This window comes from Schistocerca serialis, chromosome 3 (genome assembly GCF_023864345.2).
Source record: "Schistocerca serialis cubense isolate TAMUIC-IGC-003099 chromosome 3, iqSchSeri2.2, whole genome shotgun sequence".
In the NCBI taxonomy this organism is placed as follows: domain Eukaryota; kingdom Metazoa; phylum Arthropoda; class Insecta; order Orthoptera; family Acrididae; genus Schistocerca; species Schistocerca serialis.
The window spans coordinates 229,502,082-229,517,089 of NC_064640.1; the positions used below are offsets into that span (position 1 = coordinate 229,502,082).

A 15,008-nucleotide genomic window follows, 5' to 3' on the forward strand; every position below is an offset into this window, starting at 1 on the left:
CAGATGGGAAACTATTTCAGCTGAACCTCTTCTTGTGGTGGATTCATCTCACAAATTTACTGTCATGTTTGCAGTACCAGTGTCATGAACCATGAAAGTATATGACGACAGCTGTCTCTGGTTGGATATCATGAAGTGCCCCAATGTAGGATAGAGCAAAACCTGTTGTAGGTCAACACGTGTATATTGTTGTTCCTTTAAGCCATTTCTGTGCCTTTTTGTAGCTCTTTGTGTGCTTGGTCTGCTTTCTCATGATGCTAGAGACTCTCAAGTTCAATGTTGTGCCTTTCTATTTCATCTGAAGCTGCGATCATTTTCTTAAACAACAAATCTTAGTCTCTGCAAGTATCTGACCTAAGTGTAATGAAATGCAAATTAAAATCTGTTCGAAACACACTCTGATAGTATGACATGCTTATTGATTTATCAGGAAACATTTTGGTAAACAATCGATACGTTCTGCAGACATTGAGATTAGGGTGCAGACATTCTTTTGAGGATTTATTCTTGCTATAATGGCTCATCTGTTTTGGAAAACTCTTGTGTTCCCGAATCAGAGCCCTGCCATCATTTGATAAGGCATATGGCCTATTGCAATGTTTTCCTCAGTCATCTTTAGGAGTGTTTATTCCCCATTTTTGTTTACGTTGAAGATGCTGTATTCATCGCTAAGTGATGCAGAATCTGTCAGGCAATGTTTATTGACACACTTCTTTTGAGAGTAGCTTGTTTCCATGAAGTATCATCTGTGTTATCTCCTTTTTGTCTGGCTGCTTGCCATATGTCAAGGCATGATATTCTTCGTACAGTTTTAACTTAATTTCCAGGATTATGTCCTTGCATCCTTCTTTTAGCGCACTCCTGCATTGCATATACAATCCTGAACTATGCAAAGGATCAAAATTACTGCCTAATATTCAACTGGATTGTCGTACGTCACATTCTCTTTTAATAATATAGCAGTACTCAGATTATATTTTTTCATTGATGATAACAACAGAACTATAATTAATTTTATTCATGTTGCACATTTTCACTGTAATGTTTGCAGAAGGTGCACATAACATGTGTTTTTAGAGACATGTACAGTGTTATTCCATTCACCTGCGTTGGAGTCTGTTTCGCAGGAACTTCCTTTCTTTTCTTGGTTTATGTTGCAATCCAGCATCATGAAGCCTTTTCCTCTTAATATCCTGCCAATTACCAATGTTAATTTTCCTTTTCCCCACATTGTTTGCACGTTTCAAACCACTTGCACTAAGCATCAACTTGTTACACTCCACCATTCTTGTAACATACAGCATCGTTCACACAGAGGCATAAAATTGCATAAGTCTCCTCGCTGTTTAGTGCTTCCCTCGAACAGTGAACAGGTGAACTAATACAGCAGGTGATTCAGAATGCCATATACAGCATTATTCCATGGGGAGTCTACAAAATGTCAAAATGTGTCATACAGCATTATTCGTGCGCACATTTCAATTGATATAGCACATGGAACAGGAATCAGTAAATGGGCAGGATGCTCCAAATTTTTGGGTGTATGTATTTACAAAAACTTGAAGTGGAAGAAGTGTGTTACTGATCTTCTCCAACAGTTATGTTCAGCTACTTTTTCTCTTCATATACTTGCTAGTCTTGAAAATAAATGAATCAACCTCCTGACATAGTTTGCATATTTCCGCACAACAATGTCTTGTGGACTAAGCTTCTGAGATAAGTCACAACTTAGAAAGAAAGTACTGACTGCACACTTCGACCAGTAAGAATAATATGTGGTGTTCTCACACAGTTGTCATGTAGATAGCTCTGCAAGGAGTTAGGCATTATAATTGCACTTTCACAACACATATATCCACTGGTGAAATTCATTATAAGTAATCTGTCACAATTTGAGAAGAACTGTGCTGTCCATACCTCTAACAGTAGAGAAAAAATTACCATTATTACCCATTAGTAAAACTTTTGGTGGCTCAAAAAGCAGTTAAATATGGAACAACAAAAATTTTTGATCACATGCCCAGTTAGATAGCAAAGTAAGATTTAAATCGAACCTAAAATCATTTCTCCTGGATGAATCGTGCTTTTCCATCAATACATTTTTATTTAAAAACTGGTAGCCTGAAAGAAACCTTGTTTATAAGGTTAGCTGCATGGGTAGAACTAAAAATGATGTGTTCATTAATGTTAACACGAATCAGGTATACATATCCTGTAAGCTGGCTCATTCACATTGTTTACATAAAAGAACTGTTCAGATGATCTCTCTCTCTCTTTCTTTCCAAGCAGCAATCCCGACTTGCATGGTCTGCTGGGTAATTGGACATGGCATGTTAATTCTAAGGTGTGGTCGGATGCCCTTCCTGTCGCCAACTGTTCAGATGATCTATAGAACATTAACTAACTAGCTAGCTAACTCATTGAGCGGTAATCAAGAACAGATTGCACAAGTGTTTGATATATGGCTTCTTTTATAGATGAGGTACACTTTCCTAGAATTCTGCCAATAAACCAAAGGTGACCATTTGCCATCCTTACAACCAACCTTACTTGCTCATTTCATTTCATGTCATTTTGCAGTGTTACTTCTGAGTGTTGTTTTTCCTACCCATCTGCATTAACTTACATTTTTTCACATGTAGAGCAAGCAGCCATTCATCACATCAAAAAGAAATTCAGTCAAAATTGTCCTGCCGGCCGTGGTGGCCGAGCGGTTCTAGGCGCTACAGTCTGGAACCGCGCGACCGCTACGGTCGCAGGTTCGAATCCTGCTTCGGGCATGGATGTGTTTGATGTCCTTAGGTTAGTTAGGTTTAAGTAGTTCTAAGTTCTAGGGGACTGATGACCTTAGAAGTTAAGTCCCATAGTGCTCAGAGCCATTTTTGTCCTGTATCCTAAAATCATTCAAAGATGACACTTTTCCTCATACACTACAGCATAATTAGCAAGTAGTTGCAGATTGCTGTTCACTTTATTTTTCAAATTGTTTATGTATGTAGAGAACAAGAGTGGTCATTTCACACTTCCCTGTAGTACTCCTGATGTTGAGTACATGTCTCAGGGTGGTTGTTGCTGTGAATGGTGCATTGTTATGGGTACGAAAGACTATTTGTATTTCTGACAAACAGCCTGACAAAGTGTAGAATTTTTATTATTTAAAAGTAAATTACATTTTCTTGTAATCTGCTATTAGCATTTTATTTAATGAGGTTTTTGTTTTTATCAGATTTATTTTTTGTAAATGTAAGTTTTCATTAAAACCTTCCATGTATATGTAAGATTTCTATTTGAAGTGTTGATGTCACTTGAATGCACATACAGCTGGAGTGCTGTATAGCTCCTATGTTCAGTGTCTTTGACCAACAAGGAGGAATTGCACAATGCATTATATATTTTCATGCAAAATTGAACGTTAGTGTGACAAAAATTATTATCATTTAGTTCATACACTCTTTAAAGAATCAAACTCTCATGTATAAAACAGCTTCAGACATCAGATTGTTCTGGAAATGAGTGAAAGTGTTAATACATGGTGTTAAGCGTGTGAGTGAGAACAAGGTTAGAAAATGTTTGAAATTGTGCTTAAAGTTTTTTGGAAATTATTCGGTACTTTCATTATGAAACACTGGATCAATATAGTTAGTGTAATTTGTGCTCCATTTCAAGCAAAAGCAAGTTTTTTACACATGTTGATGTATATGGCATCATGTCTCCTGAAATGTGTGTTGTACAATGATATAAGTTTGTAAGTATATTCAGTGGTAAATGTTGATACTGTCTGCAAACTGTGTTGTGAATAGAGTTCATAGTAAAAAAAGTGATAAATTAAAATGTCATATCAGATGCTGAAGTTTTACTGCACAAACAGCAAAAATGTAGTAAACAGTAATTTTTTTTTTCCTTTCATCATTTTGTGGGGGATGTTGGTGGGAAAAAGTTCCATAATGGTTTGAAGTTGTGTGTAGGGTGTTTCAGAAGTGATGGGTGATATTCAGGGATATGACAGGAATGATCACTCGAAACAAAAAAAGTCAAGTGGACAGGGGCTCTAGAACGCATACCTTACGCAGTAAATGTGTGATCTAAAATCCATACCTTTAAATTTATGAGCACTTGTTCATTAGAAGAGTTATTTTTCAATGTAGTGAAGATGAACGAGTGCCCATAGCTCTTAAGGTATGCATTTTAGATCCCATGTTTACTTGACCTTTCTGTTTTGAATGATGATTCCTGTCATATCACTGAATATTGACCATCACTTCTGAAAAAGCCTGTACGATTTCAGTGAAAGAACTTTTTCATGGACACCAATATATGGACTACATATGACATCATCATCATCATCATCATCATTTCTCTCATCATCCTCAGTGCAGCTCCTTGTGTAAAGTGATTCACAGGAAGTAAGAAACTGCAATCTATTATGTATAAGTTTTAAAATCCGTGCCAGCAGATAAGATCGATAATGGGTCAGAGACGTTACAGTTAGTGATTGACAGGCATCACCGGAGGCATGAGTGACAGATTATGTGGGCCCAGCCACTAGCAGCATGAAGCTAGGCCAGTGGCTGCAAGTGGGTCTTTAATATTATGCTGCTCTTACAGATCTTGCCTAGCTTTCATTTGGACACTGACCTGGCTGAGGACTTAAATTTTCTGGTTATCATTATTGGTGTTCCTTTTGTGTTCAGATCTCGAACTTTGCTTTGTTTACAGTTTTTGCATTAATACCAGGAACGGACATAAAAGTGGCGAAAAGGTCTTATCCTAGTGTGCTTATGGCTTCACAATCAGTAACAGTGTTATGGATCCCAAGTTTCCAAAACTTTGACAGCAACAACTCCAACTACAACAGCAACAGCACAAAGAACAACAGGAGGTGCTCTTGCAGATCATAACTCAGGAGGAGCACGAGCAGCAGCAACAGCAATGATGTCAGTCTGTGGCCACAGCTGTGCCCACACCACTGTTAGTGGCCTTAATGAGTCTTCGAAAATCTGGGAAGTCTGTCCCCACCATTTTGAACTGTACTACTTTGCTTATGGCATTTCTGTTAGGCAGCTAAATCCATTGCTCTTGTCTTCTAATAGTTGTTATACAATGTGGTGCAGAAATTGCAACCTCTCTCGGTCCCTGGTGACTTGTCTTTCAATGACCTATGTGATCTGTTAACTGAATAATATGGTTAGCAGGTACACCTTGTTGCAGCAAGGCTATGGTTTATTCAGTGTCATAAACAACATGTGGATAATCTTGCACAGCATGGGTCACCAACTAATAGGGTCTCGCACGCCAGCACTATTTCACCTGCCAGAGCTGTAAAGTTTCATGTGTGGAACCATTGATTTGAGATGTGATTGTGCACTTGCTCCTGGCAAGGGAGTTCATGGCTAAAGCTTTGGCCTAGTCCAATCCGAGTCTTGCTGAAGTGCGTAAAATTGCTAAATCTTTCGAGGTTGCATCAGCAGCTCAGCATGCCTTTGCAAATGACATTCGAGCTTCTAAAGCAGTTAGTTTCCATTGCAACAAGTGGACAGATGATGATTTTGACTCATCATCCTCTATTTCTGCTCATAAGTCTCACCTGAATTCACGGGCATCCAGATCATCAATGTCCCTTGAGAGACTTAACTGCATTGATCGTTCTCCTCCCTTGTCAGTGTTGAGTGACCCTTTTTGTAATGTTAACTGGTTGGTTCAAAACCTCTCTTGTCAGTGTTGCTATGAACTACACGCAAGTCAAAGAAACTCTAGTCCTGTCATAACTGCAGTGGTGGGCATGCCAGAAGCAGATGCCCACATCGTGCAGTGGACTGTTTGGGGTCAGCAAGCTGGGCCACCTCTGTCAACAGGCGACCTGCCAGCCACATCCTCAGCTGTGACATGGGGAGAAAACAATGGTTTACACTATCATGGCTGCGGAGCAAGTGGCTCCCATGCCACCATGAAAGATCATTCTAGACTTGATGCTGTTTGGTCAGTCTATGGAATTCCATTTGGACACCCCCACCTCTGCTGTGCCAGACCCTCTCTTGCTGCCTCAGGGTCATTCTTCTACTCAGAGAATTGCCACTGATGGTGAAGTACAAAAACACTGAATGTGTACTAACCTCCTTAGCACCTTTATTTACCATCTTTGGTTTCGAAGTAGAGGACCAAGTCAACTTAGAGTCAGAGGTAGTGGATTTTTCTGATCTTGACAGTCTGTGCAATTCGTACAAAGAGATTTTGAACCAATGCATGTAATTATATGGCTCACATTTCTCTGAAGCATTCTGCTGTGCCCAAATGTTTCAGAGGTCACCAGCTTCCATGTGTGTTCTATGAGGCTGTTCAGACATAACTTGTGCAATTTCAGGATCAAAGCATTATTTCCACAGTTTCCACAAGTCAATGGGCAATGTCGATGATTGTCATTAAAAATTGAATTGGTTGTTAAGCTTTTGTAGTGATTTTAATTTCACTAGTAATTCCCAGTCTAACACTGATCTCTGTCCATTGCCTTGCCCAGAGGAGTTGTTAACTAAACTGGATGGAGGCCACTATTGTTCAAAGATTGGAGTAAAGGATGCATATCTCCAACTGCCACTTGACGATAGATCACATGACTTACTATTCTGAAATATGCCGTTTTGTGTATTCAGATACAATAACATACCATTCGGCATTGTGTGTTCATCCACCATTTTCAAAAAGTATTTAGAACAACGGCTTCAAGATATTCTGCACTGTGACAGTTATTTGGACAATGCCATTGTTACGGGTTCTATGCACGTGGAACATCAAAAGAATCTTGAATACCTTTTTGAACAGCTCCAGGAAAATGGCTTACAACCTCATTTGGAAAAGTGCTGTTTCTTTGCCCCCAGCTTCAAATACTTGAGGCACATTCTTAGTCACAGAGGCATCATGCTCATGTGCTACCATGTCTGTGCTATCATAAAAATGCCGGTATCTAATAAAACAGTTGCATTCATTTCTGGGTAAAATCACATACTATGCCATGTTTCTTCCCCAAGTGGCACACACACACACACACACACACACACACACACACACACACACACACACACACACACCACTCCCAATAAGCTGCACAAGAAGGGCATCAAATTTGTATGGTCGGCCGTCTGTCATCTGGCTTTTCACCACCTTAAGGACGATCTTGGTTGATTCATGTCTGATGCCACATTCACCGGGCCTGATGTTGACATTGACATTCCAGTACAGCATTGTGGGAGTTTTGTCTGACAAGTTGCTGGATGCTACGAGGTCCCCAGTTGCCTTTGCCTCCAAAATGTTCAACTCTGCACATCTCAAATATTCCAGAACTGAGGAGGTGGTTTTAGCAATAATTTGTATAAGGTTAAGAAATGCGTGTATTTGGATGGCAGCAAATTCCACTTGTGACTACCACTAACCCTGGATTTCAATACTCAGGCATTGTCCTAAGCTCGCAGATAAAACAGTGCAGCATCTGCAGCACAAAATGTTGTTTTTGAGTGGGTACCACTACAAGATCCACTTTCATCTCACTGTCCAATATGCCAATGCAGATGTACTGTCCTGCCTGCTTCTTGGCCCCAACATGTGATTAGACCGCCAGGAAACTGTTTGTTTTGCCCTGAATCAACATCTCCAAATAACACTGGATAAATTCCCTCTGATAGCATGCAAGATAGTCTTGGCGTCATCGTGTAACCCAGTTCTGAAGAAGGTTTTGTTGATGGTCCAGAAGGATGATCAGAACATGTTTCCTTCCAGGTCATCTCAGCTTTTCACAGTTATTTCACACTGCACTATCATTTAAATACCCTGTAGGGCATCTTGACATTGGCCACTGATAACTCTTAACTGACTCTCATCCTTCAGGTTCTGCCAATAGCTGCACAGAACTAGGGTAGCTGATGCAAGTCAGTCTTCAATAGTATGCTGCATGAGTTCTTACAAATCCTGCCTAGCTGCTATTTGGATACTGACCTGGCTGAGGACTTGGATTTTCTTGTTACTGTTATTTTCATTCTTTCTACATTCAGCTCACAACAAAATTGGCTTTGTTTATGGATTATACAATCATAACAGGAGCAGACATAAAATAAGTAACTAGGAAGCTTTTTTCCGACATTTTTTGAAAAATCTTTTAAGTTTCTTTTGCAATAGCAAAAATGTGTAGGTACAACTGGTGAAAGTGTACATGGAAAATGTTTTTATTTTATGGATCAAAATAAAAATCTAGTTAACAACTGAACATAGTTCTCAGTTGTGGACACCATCTAAGACTTGTAACTGTTTTCAGGTAATGACACGTGTTTATATGGAGTGTGTTATTACTGCAGTCCTCAAGATCCTGTATGTGCACACAAAGATGTCATGGAAGGCGCACTGATATATTGGTTGCCTGAGTCTTATAAGCTGAAGAAGTACAGACATCCTTGGCAGCGCACATACAAATTTGATGCTGTTGCAAGGTAAGTCTTCTTCATATTGTTAAGTTAATTTTGTGTGGGTATTAACTTTCTGCAGTAAAATTTGGATGTAATAAACAGAACTTCATATGCAGATAAAATTTTCGTAGTTTGGCCAAAATTTAATTTGCTGTTCGCATCCTTGGTGTTTTCTCAATCTAAATACTAATGCCAGGATGAGATTTTCACTCTGCAGCAAGCAGAGTGTGCGCCGATATGAAACTTCCTGGCAGATTAAAACTGTGTGCCGAACTGAGACTCGAACTCGGGACCTTTGCTTTTCGTGGGCAAGTGCTCACCAACTGAGCTACCCAAGCACTACTCATGACCCATCCTCACAGCTTCAATTCTGTCATACCTCGTCTCCTACATTCCAAACTTCACAGAAGCTCTTTCATGAGCCTTGCAAAACTAGTACTCCCGGAAGAAAGGATATTGCGGAGACATGGCTTAGCCACAGCCTGGAGGATGTTTCCAGAATGAGATATTCACTCTGCAGCGGAGTGTGCACCAATATGAAACTTCCTGGTACATTAAAACTGTGTGCCGGACCGAGGCTCGAACTCGGGACCTTTGCCTTTCACGGGCAAGTGCAAGTTCGCGGAAGAGCTTCTGTGAAGTTTGGTAGGTAGGAGAGGAGGTACTGGCAGAATTAAAGCTGTGAGGACGGGTCATGGGTCGTGCTTGGGTAGCTCAGTTGGTAGAGTGCTTGCCCACGAAAGGCAAAGGTCCCGAGTTCGAGTCTCTGTCCGGCACACAGTTTTAATCTGTGAGGAAGTTTTAAATACTGATGCTTTGTTTGGAGGTGCCTGTCTTTGGTGTTAACCAAATTGTGACCAACTGTTAAACTTTAACAGCTGATTTTTTTATTATTATTTTTTCTATTTTTTCCCCAGCAGTATTCCTTTCAACTAGTACATACTGGGAATTGCATGATATGGAAGAGATTTAGGGAATCTTAATATTTAAGTAAATGATAATTAGTATCTATTGGATGATAGGATATGAAACAATGAAGAACTATAACTTTTTAAGAAAGCAGTTTTATTATTCGATGCAAGCACCATTCTACTGTAGATATGAAAATGCATGGAAAATAACTCTCAACTTGACAGTGACAAATACTGTATTGCATGTACAAATGGCATTTACTTTCGGAACTGAGATGACAGATATGGTGGAGTAGATCTTACAACAGTTTGTACTTAAAATGTCTCTCTTTCTTGGCAAAGCCACTGTGTGGACATCCCGCGTCCGGCCATCCTGATTTAGGTTTTCCGTGATTTCCCTAAATCAGTCCAGGCAAATGCCGGGATGGTTCCTCTGAAAGGGCACGGCCGACTTCCTTCCTCATCCTTCCCTAATCCGATGAGACCGATGACCACGCTGTCTGGTCTCCTTCCCCAAACCAACCAACCAACCAACCACTGTGTGGACAGATGCATTGTTGTCTTGATGAAAGTAGCTTGTATCCTATCACCATCTGTACCACTTGTCATAAATGTTTCGATCCCGTTTGTTCAGCAGACTTTCATAATGTCATTCAGTTACCTTTTTATACTTTGCAAGAAAACAAATAAGAAGAATTCTTTTTGCATCATAGGAAATGTCTGGTAGATTAAATAGGGCATAAGTTTTGGTGTAAAGCCAGCAGGTTGCTTTGAGTGCTATTTAATTTCTGGCATACATTGGAGAATCAGTCTCTTATCTACAGTAACAAATTGGTGCACAAAGCCAGTTGGGTCTGAACATCATTGAGGAGTTAGTTTTTGTGTTTACTTTTGGTCAGTGTTCAACAATTACCACATCCATATTGTTTGAAGCTTTCTCATAATTAGTGCTTTGTACATGATATTATTAGTCTTCATTCACATATGCTTGTGCTATCAGCTATTTAACTGCTGATCATCCAGTAGCATACTATGGGCTTTCATGGAGGGTTTTTTTCCAGTGGTTTCAGTGTGGAGGCATCGTTCACAATGGTAATTTTCAAGTTTACTTATTTTTTTATTTTTTATTTTTTTATTTATTTGTGTATTCAAGACACACTGGATTGTTACACAGAAAACAAACATAAGACTTCTTCTTTTTCTTTTGAGGTTCATGCAAGCAGGAGGTTTTCCTCATTTCAAACTTTTTGTTTAATGTGTAAGCAGCCATCTCTTCTGATATCCCCAAGACACTTTAAATACACGCCAGGAGTTCAAAATTTGTTTTTGTGTCATTCAACATTCTTTCTGGCTGAGGTTTGATGAGAGTTGTGGCAAGGTTCTTCATGTATTCAAGCCTTTTTGCCTGTGAGTTATGTTTGAAGGAGTTATATATTACATATGAACTGACAGTACTAATGTCCAGAACCTGGTAAAATATTTCCATCACCTAGTATGTCAACCACTTCAGTAGTTGGCGTCTTACTCGTGCACAGAATCTACAGTTCCCTTGATGAGGTTATAAAAATCTGCAGTTTCTGGGCGGTAGTGTCAACAAATACCTCATGTATATGATAAAATAATCATGGCTTTGATGAAGTCATCTTGAATTATCAGCCAAGCCAAGGCATCATTCTGTGACGTTTCAACACTACTTGTAATCTTCAGGCAGAGATTGACTATGGTCATGCGGAAGCTGGTCAGTTATAACTAAGAGACCAGATTATATGCATCATAAAAACCTTAAAATATGCATAAAAGTGCTTGAAATCTGTTGAAATATGCAAGATCAAATAATAAAAAACATGGTAGTTACTGCATGAATTATATCTTAAAAGTCAAACCTGTGCATATCAATTACGAGGAAGAGTGCCGGCCATGCGAAAAATCAGTACATTTAGAAAGTTGATATCATTTTCTGAATACTTTCTGGTAGAGGTTAGGAAGTGGTCCTTTCTGGGATTTTTTTCTAAAAATTTGCCAAATGGGGATGCATACCGTGTTTCAAGAATTGTCCATTTGCTATTGTTGTTGGTAACAAGCGGATGTGAAGTGAGTGAGTCGCAGCAAAACAGTCTAGATGTACAGTAGCAACTTTGAGATAAATTGCACGCAGAGGGGCATGCACAAAAACTCTGTAATATTTTATTTAAAAAACAACATAGAATCATGAATTTTTTTGAGCAGTATTAACTTTTAATTAATACTATTGGATCAAAGCATCATTTACAATTTATCTTACTTTTTCTACTATTGTAAACATAAACAACCAAGCACTGTTCGAAATGTTCGGTAGTAAGATTGTGTCTTCAATCACTCAAAACATTTTTATAAACAGAAAAAGGACCGTTATACATCAACTGAGGTAACGGGGCAGTATTTGAATTTGGGTACTATGTTGGCACTTATTGTTTCTGGTATAACTTGACCCATCCCATTAATAAAACTATCGATTTGGCACAAGGGTTCAAAGCCTGAGATATTGTTTAAAATTTTTTCAAACTTTTCTTTAAGTTTTCTTGGGAATACTTCTGGCAATGAGGAGTTCACTAGAATAATTATATTCATTAACTGAGTAGATTCATTTAGTGCCAAACCTTGAGTTTCAAACTTTTAATACTTGCAGGTCTAGGGGAAGTACGAGTGCTAATCACAGCAATGTCTTTTTTTTTAATTCCAGAATCATTAAAGGCTTCCTTGCACTGGCAAACTGCCAAAGTCTCTGCACTATCAAAGTTGTTTACTACCCTCTAATGGCCTCGAAATGTTCATTGTAAAACAACACAGCTTCAATCCACGTACCCCAACGAGTTACCGCTGGTTTGGGAGGTAAAAGTCACATTTGGTAGTTTTTCTTTCTAGGTCTTGATGCGAGCAAAAGCCTATAGAAACACTTTCTTTGCAGATGAAATCAGTTTATGTACATTCACAAATGTGGAACGTACTTCTTCAGCAAGATGATGTACTCCATGAGCAAAGCACGTCACATGAATCAAATTGGGTTAAAATACTTGGAGGGCTTTTCCTCCTTTGATCATATAGGTAGCAGCATCTGAAATAAACACAAACACCCTTTCATCTGCAGAAGATTCTGGAAATATTTTTCTAATACACTCATTCACAAATCTGGGGATCATAGAATGATTTACTTTTTCAGGTTTTTTGCAGGTCGCTAAATAGGAAGAAGGCTCTTCTTTTAAAGCACCAACAGTTATATTTGCAATGAAAGGGCCACAAGTGTCTGTAGTTTCATCAACTGAAATCCAGAAAATGCTGTCCTGGAGTTCATTGCGTATTTCTTCCAGAACATGTATGTAAATTGTCAGTATGTAATTTTTACACTATGTTGATTCATCTGGTATGTTTTAATTTAAGCAATATTTGTGAAGGAAGCCTTTGAAAGCTTGTGAAGAGGAATGAATGCTTCATATAGATCCATGTTAAACTGACTTTTCTGGTTACCTTTGGACAAATCCCTGCTACTGCAACTAGTTGTTGTCGTGGTCCTTTCTTGTGCATTCCTGCAATATGAAGGTTTGTCTTGACGTGCTGGTCTTTTTGAAACTTTTTTTGCATGAAATATTTTTCTCGTAAACTCGAAAATATGGAACGTTTCTGTCATATGTAAATGTTCCAGGGTGTTCAGCTATCCACAAAACGATTTTTTTTTTTTTTTTTTTCCGGGTTGCATGGTGCACAGCATGTTACACACTACACATTATAAACATGTTCAACTGTGTACAAATAAATAGAAAGCTAAACTGAAACAATGGACAGGTGACTAAAAGCTTGCGTACTTTAATTTAATTGTTGCCGACACGTACAGTATAACAGTGGAGAGGATTAACCGGGAGCGTGGGTGCAGGAGCATTGACTCTGTCTGTCTGTTCCTGTTCCTGTAATGATTTCGCTATGCAGTGGCCTCCCGGTTAGTGAATGTACACAGTTCTAGGTCGCAGTCAATCTGTGAGACATGAAAACTAGATCAAGCTAGAGACCACCCATCAAAATTTTTAAAATACTGTAAACATAGAGCGAAAATATGCATTGTCACCAGTTTTTAGTTAAAATATGCAATAACCAGTAAAAAGGAGCCAAATATGCAAATGCATGTGCAACATGGAATTGCATGTAATCCGGTCTCTAGTTATAACAAAGAGAACATTGTGCTGTTGGAACATTTTACGGCATCTGCCTCTTACATGTCAGTGCTATGTGGTATGCCCCCTAGTATTATGGGTAACTCTAATTTCTTGACAAGTTCTTGGCTTGTAGAAAATAAACTAACACTAAATCACAGTAAGACTCATTTTTTTTACAGTTTCTAACACACAATTCGACAAAACCAGATGTTTTAATTTCATAGAATGGGCATATGATTAGTGAAACTCAATAGTTCAAACTTCTAGGTGTTCGGATAGATAGTAAACTGTCATGGAAAGCCCACGATCAGGATCTTGTTGAAAGACTTAATGCTGCCATTTTTACTATTTGAACTGTATCTGAATTTCTCCATTAGTTGTTGTAAAATAAGTAGGGTATCTGTACATGATCTATTCGGCCTAAACCCTCTGGTCTTCCCCAATATGGTGGCCAACATTTTGCCTAATTTTTTCAAACATTATCTTGCCAAATAAGTGGCACATTGTAGAGTTGCACTAATGCCTCTATAGCAGTTTGTGTCTTTTCTATTCCCTTTCTTGAAAATAGAAAACATATATGACTTTTTCCATTTTGAGGGAATTTCAATTTACAGTAGCAGTAGGGAAAGAGCTACCCATTGCCTTTGTAGATTTAGCAAAAGCTTATGATACAGTCCCTAGATCTAAGCTGTGGGAAGCTATGAAAGCTATAGGTATGGATGATCACCTCTTACACATTATTACTGAAATGTACAGAGATAATGTGGTACAGATTAAACGATGTTCAAAGTTATCAGAAGCTATGAATGTCATTAAAGGTTTGCAACAAGGTTGCAGTATGTCACCCGTCTTGTTCAACTGATATGTAGAAGTGGCTCTCTGAAATTGGAAGAACAGCTACAGTTGAATGGGAATCACTGTCAACGATGTAAAAATATTTTCATTAAGTTTTGCTGACGATCAAGCTATTGTAGCACAAGATGATTATGACCTTGAGTTCATGATACAGCAATTGTATCAGAAATACAACAGATGGGGACTACAGATGAGTGTAACAAAAACAGCGTATCTGGTGGTGAATAGTGATGCTAAATTTGAAGTACACATCAATGACAAAGCAGTTATGAGACAGTATAACACTAGCCTGCCATGACACGACTTGCTGTTACCCTCCGAGAGGATTTGGGAAATGTGACTGTGCGTGTATCTAATGGATGAAGGTATCGGACTATAATTTTGAAATTATTGCAATTAACAGCAAAAACTAAACAGGCTTTAACTTTGGGGTTTAATGAAAGTAGAAAAGCTCATATATGAATAAACAAAATGAATGGTCGCAGCCCAATTAGGCACATTAATTTAGAAATGTATGTTTAAGAAAATTGAGTATTATGAGGGTAATCCCAAAAGTTAGGTCTCCAATTTTTTTATAAGTACATAGACCTGTTTATTTGTACAATGGTTTACATCAG

The 15,008-nt window shown here is 38.6% G+C and overlaps 1 protein-coding gene across 3 annotated transcripts in view; it reads left to right on the forward strand.

Annotated features, from left to right (window-relative positions):
* LOC126469962 (glycosaminoglycan xylosylkinase) overlaps nucleotides 1–15,008 on the forward strand; it is a 111,183-nt gene that overhangs the window by 67,083 nt on the left and 29,092 nt on the right. For all 3 annotated transcript variants that reach the window (XM_050097379.1, XM_050097376.1, XM_050097377.1), the window contains one exon: nucleotides 8,297–8,468. In XM_050097379.1, coding sequence (XP_049953336.1) covers nucleotides 8,297–8,468 — 172 coding nt within the window. The remainder of the gene's footprint in view (nucleotides 1–8,296; nucleotides 8,469–15,008) is intronic.